Source organism: Mesoplodon mirus, assembly GCF_964341445.2.
Source record: "Mesoplodon mirus genome assembly, chromosome: 4".
In the NCBI taxonomy this organism is placed as follows: Eukaryota; Metazoa; Chordata; class Mammalia; order Artiodactyla; family Ziphiidae; genus Mesoplodon; species Mesoplodon mirus.
The window spans coordinates 148,663,910-148,688,421 of NC_138979.1; the positions used below are offsets into that span (position 1 = coordinate 148,663,910).

General features: G+C 44.4%; 1 protein-coding gene across 1 annotated transcript in view; it reads left to right on the top strand.

Annotated features, from left to right (window-relative positions):
* PRKCH (protein kinase C eta) overlaps window positions 1–24,512 on the top strand; it is a 224,957-nt gene that overhangs the window by 192,289 nt on the left and 8,156 nt on the right. The window contains exons 11-12 of the mRNA XM_082617453.1: window positions 10,721–10,859; window positions 11,510–11,698. Coding sequence (XP_082473579.1) covers window positions 10,721–10,859; window positions 11,510–11,698 — 328 coding nt within the window. The remainder of the gene's footprint in view (window positions 1–10,720; window positions 10,860–11,509; window positions 11,699–24,512) is intronic.

A 24,512-nucleotide genomic window follows, 5' to 3' on the forward strand; every position in this document is an offset into this window, starting at 1 on the left:
ACACTGTCTCCATTGTCTCCAGAAACCATGGCTAGCATTTCCCTAGTGCTGTGTGCCCAGTAACGTTAACAGAGCTTCACTCTGTGAACCCGTTTGTTGGTATTGGCACCGTGTGTCCAACATAAACCAGTAGGATCCGTCTGCCCCTGCCCATCCCCCCCTCCTCCACAGCTGCCCTGATTGTCATTAAAATCTTTCTGCTTAGGAGGGAGCCGTGCTCTGATTCCTCCTTATTGGAAATCTTTCCATCCTTCATCTTCATGCACGTGCCCTGCAGACGGCCAGCCAGTGAGTGTCTCCTCCCCACCTACCGTGACCCCAGCTTGTAGGCTCTCAGCATCCCTGTGACTCACCGATGCTATTTGTGGTCTTGCTAGATGAGAACCTCCATTTCCTTGGTGGATTTCTGTGGTTGGGAAGCCACGCTGCCCTGGCAGGTAGTTTTCCATGGATCAGCTGCACTCGGCTCTCTGCAGTCGGGGGGCCTGCGGAGTTAAAGCAGGATTCAGCTTGTAGATCACTTTGTGCCCCGCTGGACCATCAAGTCCAGGTATGCCGTTGGGCCCAGCATCTTTTCTCTGTGGTCAGAGCTAGGCCCCATGGCCGGGAGTTCCCTGACCACCAAGGGGCTATCATCTCCTTGGTGTCTTTGTCTGAAGCCCTCCACCCTGCCTCCGGCTCTCTCACCGAATGCTGCCAGGTATCACGTAGGAAGCGTTTTGGCAAGAAGTGTCGGTGAGAGAGGTTCTCTTGGCAACTATAAAATAAGAGTACTGTAAGGAGTGCTAAATAAATGTGTGCCGCTTCAGCCAGGGAATTTCAACCCTCCTGGGAGTGGGCGGGGTGGGGGTGTGTGGAAGGAAAAAATATATATCGAAGGCTCAACTGCCGGTTTGATGGCTCATTCATTTGATGGTCCTAAGGAGGTGTGTGATCTGCAGTGTGGACATTAACCAAACTCATTGCCTCTTGCATTTGTCCAGAGAGTCAATGAATGTTTTCTTTGCACTTATTTTTCCTACCATAAGACAAGGCAAGGGGCAATCTCTCAGTCCCTTTGCTCAAGTTAAGTTGGTCCTGTGTATACACAGGAGTGAAGGTGGAAACAGGCAGCCTGCATATCAAGTGCACCAAACACCAGCACTGGATAGAGCCCAGCACCTGGCCTGTGCGGGTTAGTTCGTGAGTCCCTGGCCCCATTTTAAAGGGAGTATAATAGCCAGACTCGCCACGGAGTCATTTTTGTGATTATTTCCCGTGTCAAATAGCTGTTGGGAAGAAATATGAAAAGGTAGGGGGAAAGGAGCCACAAAGGAGCCTCTAACACTTCCTGGGTTGGAAATTGTTTTATCGACTTTCATTTACCGGAAAGTAAGTTATTTCGCATTTACCTTCATAATGATGAATGTTCATGCTTCATGTATTTGTTCTTAAGCTGATGTTGCAATAGATCAGCTTCACAAACACCAGATAGATTGTCACTTCATGAGGACAAATGGCATGGGGACCTCATTTAATAATTGGGAACGTTGCTTCTTTTAGCAGGGGCCTCATTTTCATACTTAAGTTGGTTAAGACTACAGGGACATATCGTAGGGCTATTGAAAATACCAGTGCTATCCACAAGCGTTGGTAATTTCAGTGGTTAAAAAACTGAGCTTATGACAACAGGTCAGAATTCTGAGTCCACAAGTGTTCACATTCCCTAAGCAAGTAAGGTGATTTTTTTCAACGTTCCCTTGCGGCCTGGGTTCCAGAATAAATCCTTTCCATTCCTACCAGTAGATCACTTTCCCTCCACATCTTCCTTGGGAATTACAACCTTAAACAGTAGAGAGACCAAAGAAAAGAATTAAAGCCAAAATATGTAAATACATATTTTATGGCTTTTTGCTGGTTATCAAAGTAATACGTAATTCCTATAAAATTTAGAAAATACAAAAAAGGAAAAATCATTCATAAACATATAACCTAGAAGTAACCTTGTCATCTTCTTCTTTTAGCCTTTCCCACCTCTCCCTTTTCCCTCCTGTCTTTCTTTCTTCCCTCTGTCCCCCACTCCAACAATTGTAACATAAGAGAATATTGAAAATACAATTTCGTGTTCTGCTTTTGTATTTAGAATTGTATCAGTCTGTAAATAAGTCGTGAAACCCAGCAGCTATAAAAAGATTGATAGGGGCTTCCCTGGTGGCATAGTGGTTGAGAGTCCACTTGTCGATGCAGGGGACACGGGTTCGTGCCCCAGTCCGGGAAGATCCCACATGCCACGGAGCGGCTGGGCCCGTGAGCCATGGCCGCTGGGCCTGCGCATCCGGAGCCTGTGCTCTGGACACAATGGTGAGAGGCACGCATACCGCAAAAAAAAAAAAAAAAGATCGATAGATTTGACTATATAAAAATATGAAAGTTACCATAAACAAAACAAAAACAAGCTGAACAATAATATTTGCAACCCATATAACAAGTTACTTCTATCCATAATGTATAATGAGCCTCTAAAAAAGAATCTAAAAAATAACTCAAATTTTAAAATAGGTAAAACTTGTGAATAGGCAACAGACAGAAGAAATACAAATGGCCATTAACCATATATATATTTTAAAGATTAATCTCAATTATCAAGAAATGAAGTTAAAGCAATGAGATCATTTTCCCCTAGCAAATTGGCAAGGATGCAAGGATGATTACATCTAACCTGAATAAGGAAGCTAAATGGATGCTCTCGTACACTGTTGGTGGGAGTATAAATTGGTGCCAGCTTTTTGGAGGGCCGTTGCTCAACATCTATTTAAATTTTAAATATTTATACCCTTTGACACAGCATTTCCACTTCTAAAGATTTAACCCTCCTACAAGAGTGCAAATAATGTTCATTACTCCATTGTTTGAAGATGCAAACAATTAGAAACAATCTAAATGTTCATAGAGAGGGGACTAGTTAAATTATGAAACATCTTTATAATGGAATTTTTTGTAACCATTACAAAGAATGAGGCAGATCTACAGGATATAGAAATGTGTCCAAAAGTTCATTAAGTGAGAAAAGCAAGTTAATTCATGATTTATGGTAGTGTAGCATTAAGAAGAAAAGATTGGACGACTATGAACCTGTCATTTTCGCCATAATTTTTTCAGTAATGACCAAATTTTAGGTAATGAAAATAGTACTTGTATAATCCCAAAAGAAATAACTTTCAAAAGACAAAAATTCTGTCATAAACATTTCCCTGCATTTTTTGCCCTTCATACGATTTTAATAGCTTTCATAAAATTCTGTCACGGATATACCATAATTTATTTAGCTGTTCCCCTATTAATAAATAAATTAGCTTGCTTCCAAAATTTGCTGTCATGCACAATACAGCGACAAACATCTTTGTAAAATAAGACTTAAGTTTACACTCTCCAAATCATCACTTCATGTAGCAGAGGTTGACAGTTTAACCTAGAAAGAATCTATAAGATGGTTTTGAATGTAAAAGGGTAATGTTTTCTAATCCTTTTAAATCTTAACAGGACTACCTATGATCCACCAGAAGCAAAAGAGTTGGATCCCTGCTTCCCGGCACTCAGCTATGCTACCCACTCTGACTGTAATTTCTCTCTAGTGTTTGTGGTCTCAGTGTGAAAAAGACCAGGGATGTTATCCTCAGGATACACTTCCCAAAGCTTAGTATCAAGCCCTCTCCTTTTTATTCCATTCTCCCTCCCCAGGTGAACTCATCCACACCCAGCTAATGACTTGCAAATTTCTATCCTTTGCCTGGCCTTTCATCTGAGTTCTAGCCGTGTATATTCAGCTGCCCATTAAACATCTCCACTCAGATGTCTAAAAAACACCTCAGGGGGCTTCCCTGGTGGTGCAGTGGTTGGGAGTCCGCCTGCCGATGCAGGGGACACGGGTTTGTGCCCCAGTCCGGGAGGGTCCCACATGCCGTGGAGTGGCTGGGCCCGTGAGCCATGGCCGCTGAGCCTGTGCGTCCGGAGCCTGTGCTCTGCACTCAGATGTCCAAAATATGTCCAAAATAAATTCTTTGAGCCAGAACGTGCTCACACCTTCTTTCCTTTTACCTTCTACATCCTTGCATTACTAAATCCCATTGCTTTTTTTCCCCTAGTAGTTCTCCATCGATCTAGTTCTCTTTACCTTACTGGCCCACCCTGATCCAGGCCACTGTCAGTTCTTTTCTGAATACTCCATTAGCTTCCCAGCTGGTCTCTTCATGTCCTTTCTCATCCCCTCTGACCTATTATCCTTCCTGTGGCTGGAGGCTTGTTGTGAAATCAGATTAATGCTATCCTTCTCCTGTCTAAGACCTTTCAGTGGTTTCTTTTTCCTCTTGGGCTAAAGACTGAAATCCTCCCTGGACCCTGGTATATCAGGCTCCTGCCATTTCCTGCCCCCTTCAATATTCTGAGCCCCTTGCATATTGCCTGGCTCACAGATGACACCCAAAGATTTGTTGGGTGGATGAATGTCTGAATGTCTTCTCTGAGGTGACATGAGTGACATTACTATATCTAACTTGTGATAAAACCAAATTTTAGGCTTTTGCTATTTCAGTGACTTTTCAAAATTCTTTTACCAATTTAATACAGTCCATCTTGCTTTGAAAAAAATGTCAAGTTTATATAAACCCACATATTCAAAACCCAAGCCAGCCCTAAATGGTTTTGTTTTGAAACTAAGATCATAATCCAAACTCACTCTCTTGGCAAATGCCACCTCTTAACTCTTGACCACATGCCAGCCTCTCTTCCTTAGAAGAGGGCAGCAAGTTATCTTCTCAATATTTGACAACTAGAGAGGGATTTGCTATGCATTCCCTTACTCCTGTACCTTCAAGGATTGTGTGAAATCCAATCAACTACCCCACGCACAAGCTAAGAACCAAAGCAAAAAAATTATTTTTCCAGGATTTTGATTATGCATTTAATAATGTGCACAAAAATGGCCTCTGGGCATAATTCAGTGTCAGGATATTTGTTGATTTTCAGATGGTTCTTGTTTCTCAATTGATGTAGTCCTCTCGGGAAGCAGTCTACTAGGAGGATTAGCCAGGGACACAAAAACACTGCATGGAAGAGAGTGTGCCTGTTGTAGTGGGTTTGGAGCCCAGGCCTTGGAGGGAGGTGAGCAGAACTGAGTTCAAATCCTGACCTTATCCCTGGCTCACTAAATGATGTTGGTGTAGAGCCTACTTCATAGGGTTGTTTTGAAGGTAAAATAAGAATATGGATAAAGTACTTAGCATTTAGTGAACATTCAGTGTATGTTAGTGACGAATGACACTGATTGTTGTTATTATTACCATCATTATCATCATCATCATCCACAGAAGGTTTTTTCAGGTTCTCTGGACACACACACATACCCCCAAATGAGCAAACAGACAAAAAGCAATATACTTACAATAGTATATTGACTGTATATTTTAGGAAAACTAATAGCAAAGTTGTACTTCATTAAAAAATTGTTGTCCTTTAGATTTAGATATTAAAGTATGGATAAATGAGATGATTTCATGTTTTGGATTTGCTTCCAGATCTGGAAAAAGGTGGGTCAAGAAGGGAGAAAATGCACAGATGAAACACGATTGGGCATTGATAGCGGCTTTTGCTGTGAGATCACTATGGGAGTCGTTATGTTATTCACTATACTTTTGTATAAGTTTGAAGTTTTCCAAGATAAAAATTTTTTAAAATACATTAAAAATAGCTACTGAATAGCCTCTTAGATGCATTCTTGTTCAGGGAGCCAGCTCTCAACTCACTGTCCTTTATTTCTTTTGGAAGAGTAACTGATGCTAGTGATCTAAGCAGTAAGTCTCTTGTCATTATGTTTTATGACTCTCAGAATAGCTCATGGTGGAAACAAAATAAATACAATTTCTGAATTTCTTTTGTCTTCAACCGCTTGAGAATCCTCTCTGAAACCACTGTGGGCATTTTAAGTAACCCTGATTACCCAGAAAGAACAATGTACCTTTCAGACCATCAGGGAAGATAAAATAACTCTTTCTACCCTTCTGTGCCTGCATAACAAAGGTATAGCTATTAGATACAAGTGCTCAATAAGCCAATGCATGATGAGCCTGTAATTGTGTATTCAGCAGTTTAGGATCTGAGCCTCTGCCCTGTATGAACTTGCAGTCTTCATTGTGTAGTCTTGTTCACTTTGGCTGCTGAGTTACATGTGGGCAGCGGAGGCTGAGGAACTCCAAAGCCAAAAACCGGACCTCTGCATATTTCATATTCAATTCAGGAGTCAGAGGGTGACTTTTTTGCTTTTTTTTTATTGTTGTTTAAGTGAAGGTATCTATTTACCCTTAGAGCGGAAGCTGACCGTGGCCATAAATGGTTCTGTAACCTTTGCATCTGCTTGAAAACCCTCTTCCATCTGCGTGTAAACCAGGGGAAACGATTATGCTTGGGTCCTCTCTGCTTTATAGTTGCCCCTCCTAAAGCAGTTTCTTTTCTCCAGCTTCACTAAAGCAAAGAATTTGAACTTATATTTCAGGGCTCTTCTTTTCCCCTGGAATCTCTCTCTAAGGGGTAAAGCACATGGATTTTTATAGGTTTAATTACTTTGGAACAAAAGTCCCAGTGAAGTTTATGGAACTTACTTCCTTCCCCTAAAAATAAAACAGGCTCTGAACTGACCAGCACAACTCACTGTTATCCATGTGACATTCTTCTGTTTATCTCTTTGGTCAGCATCTTCTGCCAGGCCTGAGCTGAGGCTAGGGAGGAATAAGGCTCAGCCCCAGCCAAGGGAGGAGACAGGTGCATAGACAGAGTCTTCTGGAGTGCCGTGGAAGGTGTGCTGTCGTAGGGCTCTGAACTGGGTGCTCCACGGGCAGAGTTGACTAGCTGGGGACATCAGAACAGACCCCGCAGTGGAGGTTTGAGATATTTGGGCTGAGGGCAGAACTGATAGCCTGGGATTATGTTATGCTCTTAATCGAACCCCCTTAGGATCCCAATTTGAGAGTTTTGTCCTATTAGGTAGCATCTGGTGTGAAACGAGCAATGGCATTTCCCTCAGGGCTGGTCCAGTTCTGAGAATGCCTAAAATGAGACTGCAAACTCAGGACTGAGGTATAAAACCTGCCTCTGTGTCCTGGGGCATCCTGTGACCAGGCTGAGTCTCATCCCCAGTGCTGCTCGGTTCTGTGTCCTGAGTATCGGGGCTGTGTTCCAAGAGTTCTGTGTGCAGAGGGCATTGTGACGGGTAGCTTAGAAAACTGATGACAAAGCACTTTCTCTCCCTGAACAATTCCTGCTACCTGTGACAGCTGCAGAGCAATAAACAATCAGACCTCTTTACCTGGGTCGCTAGTGACAAGCTCTCTTGAGCAATCTCAGGTCAGCTCTTTTAGACCATTGTGGGTTTCTGTTAGCACTTGTTTCTGCTACCCAAGGAGATCCTTTCTGAGCCCTTATCAGGCATAATGGCTTCAGGAGAATTCAGAAATGCAGTCACCCTGTTTGGCAATGTGAGAGAGTCAGAGCGCTCTGGGAGCAGGACCACACAAGCCTGGACCGCTGGGCTGGAACATGGTGCTGATAAAGCCAGTCCCCAGGCTTGGGTCCCCCACGGCCTTGGTCTCTCCTGAAGCCACAGACTAGAGGTGGTTGGCTGAGGTTAGAGATTATAATGTTTGCATCAGTCCCCAGAGGAGCCAGACAACCAGGCGCTAATAGGGCCTCGGGTCTGAAACCACTTCTGGAAGAACAACTGCGTGAGACCGTGCTCTTGGCAGTGGCCGTGACCAGTGTCATCCTCACCCTCAACCTGTGCTTTTGGGATTCCGCCTTCACGTTGGCTAAACAAATCTTGCTCATGCTGGGTGTGTGTGTCTAGGGGTCAGTGGAGTAGGATACAGTTTCCACAGCCCACAGCCCACTGAAAGCATTGCTTGTGGGGGAAGTGGGATTCTGCTCAGGGAAAGGGGCGGGAGCCTGATTGGAGGACGGAGACCGGGTTTGGGTTAGAGGCAGAGGAGCCTCGCTTCCTGTGGTGGCTGCACAAGTACTCTGCACATCTTTGCCTGACACCCGGGAGACGCCTGGAGCGCGAGCACAGAGAGGAGGCTGGTCTGAGAAAGCTCTGCTGCTTTCACCTTGCTTATCGGGGATTCCTGGAAAACAGGACTTGGTTTTCATTCCTGGGTCTCTTCCAGTGACCACTGTCTGTAGGACCTGCATGGTCCAGCTGGATCAACTCACAGGGCCCAGCGTGGAAACCAGTCTCGCCAGTTCTGTCATCACCTGCTTCCTCTGAGCCACAGCGTGATTCCGGGCTGGACAGAGACCAGCCTTTCCCCTCGGGCCAAGCAGCCCAACAGACCTTTATTGTCAGAGCAGAGATGGGAGAACAAAGCTATGAGTGCCTCGGCACCGCCCACTGGGGACGTGAAGCTCCAGCACAGCAGTCAGTGGCCCCCGCTGTGAAGATGCCCAGTGAGGGGCCACCCGCACTCCTAACAGCACAGCCCCAGGAGGCCGCGGCGACGGCAGCCTCCCACCTGGCCGGCGACTGCAAACCTCCAGGGCAGGGTAGGCACCTAGCGTCGCCTTCTGGCTGGGCAGCCTCTCCTTACTGATAAGCCCGCGTGGCTGCCTCTGAGCACGTCATTCCTTCAAAAAGCAAAGCATAAAGGTGTCGCCCCATAGGCAAAGCTGCTTCTCTGGACCTCTCCCGAGGCTGAGCTTAGAGGCTGGCAATGGCGTCGGTGTGTAGGACTGTTTCCCAGTTTGCCATCGGCCAGACCTCCATCTGTAATGATGCCCGGATATGCATGGCGAGGGGAGAGGTGGTGCCAGAAGCCTGCGTTGGGGAGGGGGTGTTCAGGGGGCACTGCCTTTCATTTGCAGACAGTTTTATTAGCATCCAACCCATGTTCCTGCCTCCACTGAGGCCTTTTACCAGACAGTTCTGCTGCTGGAAACGCACTTCCCTTAAGTGGATTCTGCTCCTAGGGGTTGGGCGAGGGGCAGTAAGTGCCTTTTTGTCCTGTGCTCACCATAATATCTGAGGTTTCTGTGTATCTGGGGTACACCTAAACAAACCCTCTTCTTACCCTGTTTTGCTTTTCCCTGGTTATTAATGTCCCCACTGACCCACTGAATCTAAGACAGAAACCCAGGGGTCATCAATTTTGCTGCTTTTCCTCATCTCCCTCCAAATGGTCATCGAGCCTTGATACTAATTGTGTTTTCACCAAAGCACTGCTGACTGACCGCCTGGTTTTCATTCCATCTGTCACCGTCCTCATTCAGGTCATCTCTTCCCCGGACTGCTTCAGCTGCCTCTAGCTGATCTTTTCTCATCAGCTGGAAATCTTAATTAGAGAGCTTCAGTGGGTCACTTTTGCCTAATATCTAAATATCAGAATTCCTTAGTGTGGCATTCAGGACACTTCACAGTTTGGACCTAACTTTGCCTTCTAGCCCTGGCATTTTGATGGCCCCCGTGCTCCCATGCGAGCCCCCTCTCCATCCTTACTACACCACGTGGGGTTCCTGCGCCCACCTGCACCTCACACCTCTGCGTCTGCTCCAGGCAATAGCCCTGTCCACCTGCCCACAGCGACCTTCTCACACCCCTTCCCTGTCTGGAAAACGCTGACTCATGTTTTAGGACCCAGCTCAATGTCTGTTGCTACTGTGGAAATGTCCCTCTGTCCTCCCACTAGAAGGAATGAATTGTTCCTTCCTGTGTTTCTCTCACAGCACTCGGTTCATACTTCCTTTGTACCACTTGTAATATACAACAGTTGGTTCTGTCTCCCGCCCCAACCCCCTTCTCATTCTCCTCTCCTCCCTCCCCCATGTGTGTGTGTGTGTGTGTGTGTGCATGTGTATGTATCTCTATACACACACATATATATGTATATATATATATATATATTTATTTATTTATTTATTTATTTATTTTTTGCGGTACGCAGGCCTCTCACTGTTGTGGCCTCTCCCGTTGCGGAGCACAGGCTCCGGACGCGCAGGCTCAGCGGCCATGGCTCACAGGCCCAGCCGCTCCGCGGCATGTGGGATCTTCCCGGACCGGGGCACGAACCGGTGTCCCCTGCATCGGCAGGCGGACTCTCAACCACTGCGCCACCAGGGAAGCCCTATATGTATATATTTTGAACAAATATTTATTGAGTGCACTATGCTAGGCACAGTGGTGAACCAAACCCACCTGGTCCCTCCTCCATGGAGCTCACAGTCCAACAAATATCTGGCTCCCCGTTATACTGTGAGTTCCTTAGGAAGAAGGATCGTCTGTACTCTTGATGCCTGTCACAGTCTGTGTCACACAGTGGCCACTTGCCCCGGAATGTTCACCGAGTGAAGTCCAGTGGGCAGAGATAGATGCCAGAGAACGGGGGGCGGGTGGGTAGATGTCTCATGGGCTTAAGGTAAGTGGGAAGCCTGGAAGTCACCTTCTCAGTTTCTAATGGGCAGCCTGTGTTTTGATATGTGGTTATTGGCCCATTCAGATGGAACCATCGTCTAGGAGCCACGAGGCAAATGTCAAGAGCAGATCTAAATTTCTTCTCCAGATAACACAAAGACCTGTGTGCCCTTTGAAGAGTGTGTGCAGAAAGCTCTCCCGGCTGCATGATCTCCCATCCTGTGACCCAGCTCAGCCAGGTGGAGGGTGTGGGGCCTGGCTGCCTCACCACATGCTGCTTTTTGTTTCTTGCAGAGATCTGAAACTGGACAATGTACTTTTGGACCACGAGGGTCACTGTAAACTGGCAGACTTTGGAATGTGCAAGGAGGGGATCTGTAACGGGGTCACCACGGCCACCTTCTGCGGCACACCCGACTACATTGCTCCAGAGGTGAGTGTGCTCGCTGCTTGAGCAGCTTTGGCAATCCAGGCTCTCTAGCAGCCCCGTCAGAAAAGCCACACAGGCTGCATTTATGTGCTGCAGCTTGGTGGGCGGCATTGAAAGTTGACGCCTCCAGACTCCTTTGTGGCTCATTGGGTGAAGGATGGCTGAAAATGTCCTTGGTTCCTCCCAGTACAAATTTGAGTCCAAAAGTTTTGTCAACTTTGCAGTTGCTTTAGGGTTTAGCCCTGAATGAGGACAAAGTACGTTCCAGGCACAGCTATTTAATTTTTTTCTTTGCCTCTACTCAGTGCTTTGACCGCAGCCCCATTTAGCAGAAATAAAGACAAGCTCTTGAATCTTTCCCATAGGAGTGAGTGAGCCCACAGATATAGTTCCAAAACCCTTTCTGGTTTGGATCTGCATATACTATTACTTTGGCCTAAGCAGGCCATAGATGTTTGATCACCTGGATGACAAGGCCTCTGAATTGACCCCAGGGAAAACAGACCACTCTCTAGAGATGGAATGAAACGTATGCCAACACAGGAAACTCCCTTGTTTTACTTCATCTCCTAATCCATCATTTTTGTTAGTCATTAATGATGCATTTGTTCATCAGATGCACAAAGTTCTTCTCACATTACCCCTATGCACAGATCCTCCAGGAGATGCTCTACGGGCCCGCAGTGGATTGGTGGGCAATGGGCGTCCTGCTCTACGAGATGCTCTGTGGCCACGCACCCTTTGAGGCAGAGAACGAAGATGACCTCTTTGAAGCCATACTGAATGATGAAGTGGTCTACCCTACATGGCTGCATGAAGATGCCACAGGGATCCTGAAATCTGTAAGTGTGGTACTCTCAGCCAGCTTTTGAACTATTGCAAACCAGCTTGCTGAGTGTGCTTCTTGGGCTTTGGGTTTGTTTGTTTGTTTTTAATACCACCTACAAGTAAGCTACCAGCTCTAACTGAAATGTGTGTTTTAATCTGTAGAATCAAAGAAGCAGAGTTTTCTCAGGCTGTTTTTTTTCTCTTATGCAATAGTTATTTTGGAGCCGATGCATGAGCAGTTGATAGCATTGTTTGCCATATATCAAGTATTTCTAGCACTTGTGGCTTCAGTGTAGGTGAAGTGATGCGCCGGCTTCATCCAGTCAGGACACATAAGGCCGTTGGGTCATGTGAACAGCACTCCCAGTTGTTTCGATATGGATTGTGTTTCTGTCGGCAGCACCGAAGGATGAAGGGGCCTTTCCCGGAGTGCTGGGAGAGAAGAAGAGAGGTTTTCCAAAGTTGTGCAAGATCTTATTTGCTTCCATGTTATCCTTGTGCAAGTCAGGTGCCAGGCCCAGGATTCAGGTGCAGTGTAGAATATCACATTGAAAAAGCCTTTCATTCATGCATTTAAGGCATTGTTCTGGAAGCCTTATTTTCAAGTGTGGAAGAAAGTGGATTTGATGCTGTATGTTGAAAATAAGAAAGTAACATGTAATGAGAGAATAACATATAATTTGGGTCAGTTCTGTATTAGAAAACCATGTATTATTTCCCACTAAATGCATAGGAGGAATAAAGATGAATATTCTTCAAATAGGGAAAAATCAGAACAATCCATTCTCTCCTGGATAGTGTCTAAGGGATAAGAATTACTTTGCCCAAATCATATCCTTTCCAGTGATTTGAGACAAAAAAACTAAATTTGGGAAATATTAGCCATGCTGGTGAAAGACTTGTCTCTCTTTAGAAATTGCCAGTCATAGGGACTTCCCTGGTGGTCCAGTGGTTAAGACTTCACCTTCCAATGCAGGGGGTGTGTGTTTGATCCCTCGTCAGGGAGCTAAGATCCCACATGCCTCATGGCCAAAAACCCAAAGCATAAAACAAAAGCAACATTGTAACAAATTCAGTAAAGTCTTATTGAATGGTTTAAAAATGGTCCACATCAAAAAATAAAAAATCTTAAAAAAAAAAAAAAGAAATCTCCAGTCATATAATTAGTGTCATTTTAAGGACATTTTGTATACAGATCACTGTGTCCTGGGGCTGATGACATGATTGTCCCTGAGAATTCTCTACGGTGGTCTTTAGAGACCACATCATCGTTTGAGTTGAACGTTAACCCACATCTGCTTCTCTCAATTTTTTTATTTCCAATTTTTAGGAGTCCTCAACCTCTTTCTGGCATTTAGAATCCTCTTAAGAGAATTCTTCCTGACTAAATCTGGGACCTAGATCTCACCCCTTTTAACTCAATCTCTGTAAAACCTAGAACAGGCACTAAGCAATGTTAAGATCATATGGAACTATTAAGATGGTTTCTCCTTAGCCAGATAAATCCAATTACTTTTTTTTTTTACTTTTATTGGAGTATAGTTGATTTTAAATGTTGTGTTAGTTTCAGGTGTACAGCAAAGTAATTCAGTTATCTATGTACATGTATTCATTCTTTTTCAGATTCTTTTCCCATATAGGTTATTGCAGGGTACTGAGGAGAGTTCCCTGTGCTATCCAGTAGGTTCTTGTTGTTTATCTATTTTATATGTAGTAGTGTGTGTATGTTAATCCCAAGCTCCTAATTTATCCCTCCCCCAATTACTTTAAACTATACCTTTGATGTATATAGAAATATTTTTGGTAACCAGGATATATGTTATCCAGGAATATCCTCCCTCCACAATCTTCGTTCTGGGAGAAAACAGAGCCTCTGGTGCCTAAAGAGAATCTCCTCTTCCGTGTAGACTGAGTTGTTCCCTCTCCTTCCTTCTGGGAAGCTGTGAACCTCTTCACTTCCCTTTATCTTGGCCCCTTTCTGATGCTGGCAGCTCAGCGGGTCACGGTAGCGGGTCATGGTGCGTCACTGGCCGAGCACTGATTTTCCTAAGTGGCTCTCTGTGTTCTGCCGGGAGTCTCCCCCTAGGAAGGAGCTTGGGTTTCACCCCGTGGCGGTCTTATCTCCCAGCTCTGTTACATTCTGGCTGAGTGACCTTGATGAGCTAACACACCTCTCTGAATCTCCGTGTCCTTGCTCATAAAATCTTATAAAATTGAGATAATAAAATCCATGTCATAGGGTTACTGTCCAGATTCAGTGAATTCATACATGTACACCACACAGGAACACAGTAAGCATTCTTTTGCTTCCTCCTTCAAGGAGTGTACCTTAAAAGTGATTTTCTGGAAAACACTGGAAAAGGTGTCAGAGCAAATTACTAAAAAACAGTCCCCAAGAGGATTTCTGAGACAGTTTTGTACATTACAGCCTCCAGACCTAAAAATAAGAAGCTTCAATGCTGTAGCTGAGGAAATTCAGCTGTTCTCGGCAGAGGACTGAGACATTTAAACAGAAGTGTGATCAAAGAAAAGAAAGAAAACACTGAAGAGCGCTCAAGACTTGGGGCGAAGCACCCAGGAGGGAAGCGTCAGGGCGCGGTGGTGAGGAACCTCCTCCAGAGCAGTGCTGTCCGAGGGCAGATGTTGGCTCTTTCACCTGCTGGTTGTGGGACCTCGGGAAGGTGGCGCAATTTTGCCACTCTTCTGTTTCCACATCTGTACCCTCAGGGTCTGAGATAATGCATGGAGGATAGCTGGAGCAGTGCTGAGCACAGAGTAGGTGCTCAGGAAGCAGCCACCACTGTCGTCAGTGAGAGCTGGCTGCATTTTTATTATTTTTTTATTTTTAAATTTATTTATTTATTGGCTGCGTTGAGTCTTCGTTGCTGCGTGCGGGCTTTCTCTAGTTGCGGCGAGCGGGGACTAGTCTTAGTTGCAGTGCATGGGCTTCTCATTGCGGTGGCTTCTCTTGTGGAGCACGGGCTCTAGGCATGTGGGCTCCGTAGTTGAGGCTCACCGGCTCTAGAGCGCAGGCTCAGTAGTTGTGGCGCATGGGCTTAGTTGCTCCGTGGCATGTGGGATCTTCCTGGACCAGGGCTCGAGCCCGTGTCCCCTCCATTGGCAGGCGGACTCTTAACCGCTGTGCCACCAGGGAAGCCCTGGGTGTATTTTTCGATCCTTTGCCCTTTTCTCTGAAAAATTATGACTCTATTTATTGTATTAGGAAACCATTTAAACTGCTTTCTGGCTGTAATTGCAACTTGATTCAATTAGACCAATACAGTTTTTTTTAATTGCTAGAAGAAACCTAAGAGATTGTCCATTAAAATTCCTTCATCTAATAGATGAGGAAACTGAGGTCCAGAGAAATTGTGACTCACCAAAGGCCATTCAGCACATTACTTAAAACAAACAAATAGATTAGAACCCTTGAGCAACTCTCATGGGAATGTAAAATTATGCAGGCGGAAAGTAATATAGCAGGCAGTTCCTCAGAAAATTAAACATAGAAGTACCATAGGACCTAGCAATTCTATTTCTGGTTGTATATCCCAAAGAATTGAAAGCAGGGGCTCAAACATATTTGTACATCAATGTTCATAGCATTATTCACAATATCTAAAAGGTGGAAGCAACCCAAGTGTCCAGCAATAGATGAATGGATAAGCAAAATGTGTTAGTCAGCCTTACAAAGGAAGGAAATTCTGATGCACGTTATAACCCGGATTAACCTTGAATGAATTATGCTTAATGAAATAAGCCAAATACAAAGGGACAAATGTATGATTCCACTAACAGGAGGTACCTAGAATAGTCATTCATAGAGACAAAGCAAAATGGTGGTTGCCGAGGGCTGACGGCGTGGGTGGGTGGAGAGCTAGGGTTTAAGGGATGTAGAATTTCAGTTTGGGAAGATGAAAGAAGTTCTGTAGGTGGATGGTGGTGATGGTTGTACAACAGTGTGAATAGACTTAATCCCACTGAACTGTACACTTAAAAATGGTTAAGAAGATAAATATTTTGTTCTGTATATTACACCACAGTAAGGAAAAAACCCTGGGATCAGAATCCAGCTTTTCCTGACTCCCAGTCCAGGGTTCTAAGCTAGCTACACCTGGCCTTTCCCCATTTTTCTTCTACGTCTCATTAGTAAGTGTCCTGTACCCTTAGGGCCCCACATTTTAGCACCCAGATTACTCCCTGATGTGATTCTTTCCACTTGTCCTAGAAGCATGAGCCACTGGAGGAAGCTACCAGGGTCCTGTGTACTTAATACCCACAGAGCAAGAATCTGCCACCTATTTAACTTCCCATAAAGTAAGATATAACATTTATGATAACAATGTTAGTGTTATTTAAAGATTGTGCATTTGAATCTTTCTCTTCTGACCTGAGATGAGCCTGTGACCGTAGAAGGAGAAACTGATACATTAGGGAATTAGGATCCCTGTCTAGTTCCATTTGGCAAATATTTGTCAGATGCCTTCCCTTGGCTTGGCCTGCGCTAAGTGCCGGGAAGCAAAGATGAAAAGACACATCGTCTTCTGTTGCTCACAGCCTAGTAGGAATGAGGACACGTAAATGGATACTTAGCTGGCTGCCGAGGAGGAATGATCAAAACTCTCTCTGGGGTCAAGGGCAGGGAAGTGACATAAGGACAAGGCAGAGGAAGCGGCATGTAGGCTGGGTGCTGAGGAACAAATAAGGGTTCAGTAGGGTTGACAAGGGGGAGAAGGGTATTCTAGACAGAGGGAGTAACTTGTGCAAAGCCTCGGAGGGGAGAGGCAGCCTGCGTGTTCAAACAGCTGCAGTCACCACTTCCGCCGCTGGTGTGTTAGGTGCAGGGTAGGGGCTGGGAAAGATGAGTTTAGGAAATGGGACCTCTGAGGGGTTGGGAAGACATTCAGAAAGTGGTCTGTTCCTTGCAGTTGGCCACATAGGTCTGGAGCTCAGGAGAGAGGTCGGAGATGACCACTGTAGCGTGGTAGGGAGAACAGGGGAGAAGGCATGGACTGGGGGAGAGGGTGAAGAGTCAAAGGAGGACAGGGCCTGGGGACACCAGTATTGAAAGGGTGACAGTGGAAGAAGATTCAGCGAGGAGGTCAGGAAGGAATGACTTCAGGTTGTGTAAACATCTCAATCTGCAGCTCATCTGCTAGTTTTGCTTGTGGTGAAATAGGCCAGTGGTTTTACAGTGTGATTTCCCCAGAAACTGATGCTTACAATAGCTTTTGAGTAGTTCTAGCCAGATTCAGGAGCAAATGGTCCTCGGCCGGAAAACCGAGAGCTTGGGGAAGTATCTGTTAGGAGGTAGGTAAGTTGAAATGTTTTTAAGGACCCTGAACAAGCTTTCATTTTGTTGTGTAATTCCAGATCAAGGTAAGGTACACTGCTTTCTTGAAAAATATAGACTTCAGGCCTTTTCCAAGGATTTTGTGACCACCTGTGATTCTGGGAGCTTGGTGACTTCAAGAGTTCCTAATGTTATGAACCTAGAGGGTATCATGCTTAGGGAAATAAGTTAGAGAAAGACAGATATTGTATGATATCACTTATATGTGGAATCTAAAAAATAAAACAAACTAGTGAATATAACAAAAAAGAAACAGACTCAGATATAGAGAACAAACTAGTGGTTACCAGTGGGGAGAGGGAAGGGGGCAAGACAGGGGTAGAGGATTAAGAGGTATAAACTACTATGTATAAAATAAGCAAGCTATAAGAATAGATTATACAACACAGGGAATATAGCCAATATTTTATAATAACTATAAATGGAGTATAATCTATTAAAATTTTGGATCACTATGTTGTATACCTGAAACTGATATAACATTGTAAATCAAGAATATTTCAATTAAAAAAAAGTTCCTAATGTTGACTCCACTGGGTAGTGTCTTACATAGTCCCCAAAACTGTTAGGAAGTCGTGCATGCTGTTTTGGATTGTAATCATTTGTCATGGAGCTTGGTGACTATTAGAAACATAAACACAGAATTTCAGAGATGGAGGATCTTTAAAAACACTTTGTCTAACTCCCTGGTTGGTAGGTGAAGCTGAGGCTGAGAGGTGAACCAGCCTCACACAGTAGAATGGAAGGAGCACACACTGGTCTGAGGATCACAAGACCTCATTCTACTCCTGCCACTGCTTTCCAGTCTTTACCTCTGTAACGCAATGATGATAACACCTACAGTACCCACTTCACGTGAGGTAGCACCCATGAAAGCATTTTCAAAGTGGTATGCACAATACAGGAGTAAGTTATTAGTATCGTTAAGTTATGAGTAGTAAGTTTACAGCCCGCTGAGAGGTGTCATTATCTTCATCCTCCCTTTGAACAATCCACCAACATCATCAAGATTATTAAGCACTGAATTGTACATGAGGCTGTGTTTATTTTGGAGAGAGCTGTATTTCTGTTTTTCCCAGGAGCCTTTTTTTTTTCCAATTAAGCATTTTTTTCTTATACCTTTTTAAAATTGTAGTTGATTTACAATGTTATGTTCGTTTCAGGTGTACAGCAAAGTGATTCAGTTATATATATATTATATATATATATATTCTTTTTCAGATTCTTTTCCATTATTACAAGATATTGACTATAATTCCTTGTGCTATACAGTAGGTCCTGTTATTTTTCTTTTTTTTTTTTAAAAAAAGATGTTGGGGGTAGGAGTTTATTGATTTATTTATTTTTGCTGTGTTGCGTCTTCGTTTCTGTGCGAGGGCTTTCTCTAGTTGTGGCAAGCGGGGGCCACTCTTCATCGCGGTGCGCGGGCCTCTCACTTTCGTGGCCTCTCTTTTTGCGGAGCACAGGCTCCAGGCGCGCAGGCTCAGTAGTTGTGGCTCACGGGCCTAGTTGCTCCGCAGCATGTGGGATCCTCCCAGACCAGGGCTCGAACCTGTGTCCCCTGCATTAGCAGGCAGATTCTCAACCACTGCGCCACCAGGGAAGCCCCTATTTTTCTATTTTATATACAGTAGTGTGTATCTGTTAATCCCAAACTCCTAATTTACCTCTCTCCACTCCCCAACCCCCAAGTTGAGTACCTGAGTGCACCCCAAAGAAAGATTTTTAACAAATAAACAGAGAAGGAGAAAGCACCCATTGGTGAGCTCTACCCATGCTGCTGCCCTTGCCTCTGTGTGTGATCCTTCCCCACCAGAGAGGCAGGAAAGCCAAGATCTCCGAGCCAGCCCTTCACATCCGTTCTCACCACCGAATCAGCATGGTGGGTCATCTCTACTTGGCTTCCTGAGATTTCCTGATGATCCTTTCTTTGGAACGTAAGGTCAGCACTGTTCCTGGAATTGGTGTCTGCTGGATATTTTACTTGCCCTTTTGTTTCTTCCCTTCAGAAGGAAATGCTTTCTGAATGCCTTCTTACCTTTTTAAATAGAAGGTATTATTATTATTCCATGTCTGTAGAAGCTGTTTGGATGCCCATTTATATAACACTAGAGAGCCATAGATGTTCAAGACCTGGGGGCTTCGTATGGTATGAAGTCAGTGAGTCCCCTGAATTCGGGGTGAGGGGTGTTCTTATCTGTCGTTTAAGGAGAGTGAGGGATTGGACAGGATGGGCACCAACATCTTACCCAGTGTAACTCCTAACCCAGCGTTACTTTCCTCCCCTCACCCTTCCCATCATCTTTACCCCCACCCCCAAGATTGGGTAGCCATACACCCAAAACTCAAAAGTCCTCCCAAATTTCACATGAGCGTGGATAGAGAGCTGAGAACTGGCGTGTGAGAACACTCCCCACGGAGCACAGTCGCAGGAGGAGGGGAGGGGGAGCACACAGCTTTTAGCCCAGTTTTCTACTTGAAAAAAATTCCCAAGTCATTAACCAGTGATCCTGACAACTGAAAATAACCATAGTATTCACCCCAAAATGTACAGCGGAAGACTGTTTTTCTTGCTTGCCCTTTTGTCTCTCACGTCTCATCTTCGCTGTGAAGGTGTGTGTGTGTGTTAAACACACACATGGAATGTGCATGTTCCAAAAGCAAAACCATCCTCCCCTCCCCCCTCAGAGAACAGGTTGTAAAAACTGGGAACATCCACAGAAGGTAGCACAAGAAAGATAAATAAAGATACACACTCTTGTGTGAAAAACAGACCTAGACTTTCTAGATTGCTGACCTTAAAGATGATTTTTTAATGGTTTTTTTTTTTTTTTACTTGGTTTTGGTATAAATACATGTTTTCTGTTGGCCACCATGTTACCGAGTTTCCTAAACTGGCACTGAATTATCCCAAAATGTGAATAATCGTGACACAGACGAAAATGTGTAGTTTGCTTAGAGCTTCTGCGGTCGCGCTGAGCTTTGGCCTCATCAGCTCCAGAAAGACTTGAGGGAGTCCTCGTGGGTCCCCAGAGCTTAGGAAGGTGATGCCCTCTGTCTCTGAGGTGAGCATTCCTTTGTGCTAAATCATCTCCGGTGAGAGATCACAAGGCGCCAGTGCTGACTTGGGTGAGGTCAACGCCCTTTTCTCCGGGCTCACACAGGTGGCCAGGTTAAATAAGTGCCGAAAGGAGTTGGATGCACTCTCCTGAGTCACCTTTGTCAGTCTGGGAGGCATTGTAAACTTGGCCTCAGAAGGAGATCATAGCATGCGTTCGCTCCTAAGCTTTACAGAAATTAAACTGTGTGTTTGCATGTGGGCTTATCTGTCATCACACCTATCAGACTTCACCCTCTGTGCATTGTCTGCAGGAGTCTCGTTTGCCTCTGTGTACAGAGAAGGAACCACAAGTAATTGGGATCCTCTTTTAGCCCTGAGTGTGTCTCACATCTGTTACCAGGCAGTTGACCAGAGCGGCACTGAGCTTGATCCTCTGCATTTCCTACTGCCCTCCTGGCACAGATTGGAATGCTCAAGGCAGAAGCCAAAGGTGGTCAGCCAGGAGGAGGCTGAGGAAGTGGAGGGAAAACCGGGACCAGGGTCATGCAGAGGACCCAGCTCTCCATCATTAGAGCCAATGTTTCAAATAGTGTTACGGGGAAAATCCAAAAGTAAGTTACTAAAAGGTCCTTTAAAAAGAGGATGGTTAACATGAAGCCTGGCAGCCCCTGTCCTTTGCCGGGACTGGAGTTCCCATATGAGGAAATGGAGCTTCAGGCTTCTTACTGAAACTAACACCTTCAGAAATGGACCATTTATTCACAGATAGGCCAGGCTAGTGTTGGCAGAAAACAGAAATATACTGATCTTCCTAGAGGCTTCATTTTTGCCATTCTTTATCATTTTATTAAAGTTACTATTCTCAACTTCCTTCCCCCATTTTAGATTGTTGAGGACCTCTGTTCTTAGGAAACTTACATTTAATCTGTGGCTAGCAGTGTGAAGGCTTTTTTTTTTAAATGAAGTATTAATACCACATGACTCTTTAATCTTCATATCTCAGACAGGAGCATAAAGATGTCAGGTTTTGTAAAATGAGCATGGAAATATTTTCTACGTAGGGGTCTGCTAACTGATGTCTGCGGGTCAGAAGAGCTTTTTGTTTTAAGTTGGAAAAACTCTAAGGAACACACTTAAAAACTCTAAGTAGCACACTTTGTTTTCTTTCATTTGTTCCTTCCAGTGATCAAAGAGCGTTAACTTTTAGCAGGTGGTGGTTAGGTTTGGTTTGGACACCCAAGATAATGTGTATCCAGGATAAAGAAGGGTGTTGGCCTGGGCTTCATCAGGAGGAAATAAAGACATTGTGTAGTATGCCTCTGGGGGATCCTTCTTTAGCACTTGCTTCCTTTCAATAGCTGCACTTTGGGGGATCACAGCTATCAGGTGAGCTTCCTTTTCCTTCAACACTTGGGAGGTATTGGAGAGCAGTGAAACCCTCACCATTAGTCAGAGATGCTCGGGACTGGTTTGCCAGGAATAAAACCATCTTGGCCAACAACACTGGCATTGGCACAAGGGCCCGACCTTGGGCTTCTGTCTCTGAGACTCATCTCTGATCTTTACCTTTTTTTAACCAGTGTTATCACATGACCTTAGTGAAGCTACTGAGATGGCTTGGGTTTCAGGGGAGGCTATAATGAGTATAAAACACAGGCAAGGCAGCGTGTTAAGAGCATTGATAAGGAATAAGTATATGCCCATGTAAGGGCTGCTGGATTCTAATCAGAGACAGGATGGAAAATATAGCCAACAAACCTGCAACAGATTTTAGCACTATTCCTGCCCCAGTGCAGAAAGAGAAACAATACAGGGCATTTTTGTATTTGTTTTCATTAGGAGGGAATAAAGTGCACTGTAGACTGTCTCTGGAGATATCTCACAGAACATTCTGATGTGGCTCAGGTAAGACATTGATCCATTAGTGTGTTCAAATATACTTACATACTCACCTGCCCACTCCTTCAGTAACTAGCTCCTGGAGATCAGCTTAAACATGTTTTATTTCATTTTTATAAAGCAAGTCCACTTCAGACCCAAGGAAAACATGGCATCTTCAGCTGAGGGAGGTACAGTTATCTTCAATTTTTTTTCTAATTCCAAATAGAGAAGAAAGGATAAGACTGTAGACTCTTGATGTAGGCATAGACCCTGGAGGACATTGCTCTCCCCTCCCACCTGACGACAGATGGGTCATTCAGGTGGTTCTTCCAGTGTCTCCAGTAAGACAGTCCTGCTCCTCCCAGGGAAGCGCCTTCCCTCACTTAATGGCATTGAGTATTAGAAATTTTTGTTTTAATTTTCCTTATGACAGCCTTACATACACTCCTTTAACTTCCACTCCCCATACTTATTTCTCCCATTTAGAACCGCCTCTTCTGGCCAACAGCACTTCCATTATTTGAAACTATCAACAGTGTCATCTGTCTTTTCTTCTCCAATATGAAGACCCCAGTTGTTGGAAATAAAACCAGGTGGTCAGAATGCAGGATTCCTTGGGTTCAAGACTATTCCTTTTCTCTCCCTTCTCTTAGCACCTGCTCTGGGTGTACATCTCCATCACTTCTCCCTCCATAGAGTCAGAGAAAGCAGAATAGCTTGTGGGCCAGCAAAGGAAGTACAACATAAGTAAGCACACATGGTGCTGTGCATTCTTATCCAGGTGAGGTCCTGAGCATCACCCCAGGATTGCTCCTGACCTGTCGCTGCTCTTTCATCCAGGATCCAAATGAGAAGATTGGTAAACCTCAAAAGGAGGTTTAGCATAGTGACTGAGGGCAAAGGCTTCTACTGTTAGATAGGCCCGGCTTCAAATCTCGGCTCCACTGCTCCCAAACTGTGTGGCCTGGGGCAGGTTCCAGATAGGTCTGTTCCTCAGTTTCCCCTTTTTTTTTAAATTTTTATTGGAGTATAGTTGATTTACAATGTTATGTTAGTTTTAGGTGTACGGCAAAGTTAATCAGTTATACATATACATATATCCACTCTTTTTTAGATTCTTTTCCCATATAGGTCATTACAGAGTATTGAGTAGAGTTCCCTATGCTATACAGTAGGTCCTTATTAGTTATCTATTTTATATATAATAGTGTGTATATGACAATCCCAATCTCCCAATTTATCCCTCCCTCCCTTTCCCCCCTGGTAACCATAAGTTAGTTTTTTACATCTGTGAGTCTATTTCTGTTTTGTAAATAAGTTCATTTCTACCATTTTTTTAGATTCCACATATAAGCAATATCATATGATATTTGTCTTTGTCTGGCTTACTTTACTCAGTATGACAATCTCTAGGTCCATCCATGTTGCTGCTAATGGCATTATTTTGTTCTTTTTTATGGCTGAGTAATATTCCATCTTCTTTATCCATTCCTCTGTCGATGGATATTTAGGTTGCTTCCATGAGCTGGCTATTGTGAACAGTGCTGCAATGAACATTAGGGTGCATGTATCTTCTCAAATTATGGTTTTCTCAGGGTAGATGCCCAGTAGTGGAATTGGGTCATATGGTAGTTCTATTTTTAGCTTTTTAAGGAACCTCCATACTGTTCTCCATAGTGGCTGCACCCATTTACATTCCCACCAACAGTGCAAGAGGGTTCCCTTTTCTCCACACCCTTTCCAGCATTTGTTGTTTGTAGATTTTCTGATGATGGCCATTCTGACTGGTGTGAGGTGATAACTCATTGTAGTTTTGATTTGCATTTCTCTAATAATTAGCAGTGTTGAACATCTTTTCACGTGCCTCTTGGCTATTTTTATGTCTTCTTTGGAGAAATATGGCTGGCACAGGTGGTTGTCAGCTGTATGCCCACCACCGCAGCTGGCAGGAAGGGGTATGAGAGGAGAAGGTTGCTGACTAGTCTTCATAACGAGGTCAGACTCTACCGGTGATAGTGGCAAAACACAGAGACACAGGAGGCTGCAACATACACAAGCATGCATTTTATCTACCCCAGGGTGGCCTTCATGGCCGTGAACCATACTCTGTTCTGTGTCCTGTGTTCTTTCTCTGCACTCCCTCCTCAGGACTCTCTGTAGAGTCATAAAATTCCTTCTTCCTAACTAGGAGCATCTCCCTGGAATACTGATGGGGATGTCCTATGGCATGCTAGCCAGCACTATCTGCTAACTCTCTGCCCTTTGGTCCGAAGTTGAATGAAAGGAAAAGGTCCTTTTGTTTGCCCAACAGCCAAATCCATCTGTTAAGTAGAAAATACAGTGTTCTCTCTCTCCTGGAAGAAAATCTCATTAGATTAATTGCCCTATTTATATAACTAGTCCTCTTCCTATGAAATCAGATTTTGAAAGGAAATACAATTTTAGTCATTGCCTACATTTGAATGAGTTTCAGAGTACATTTGGACCCTGTTATCTCTAGACACATTGTTAACACGGGGTGAGTTTGAACTCT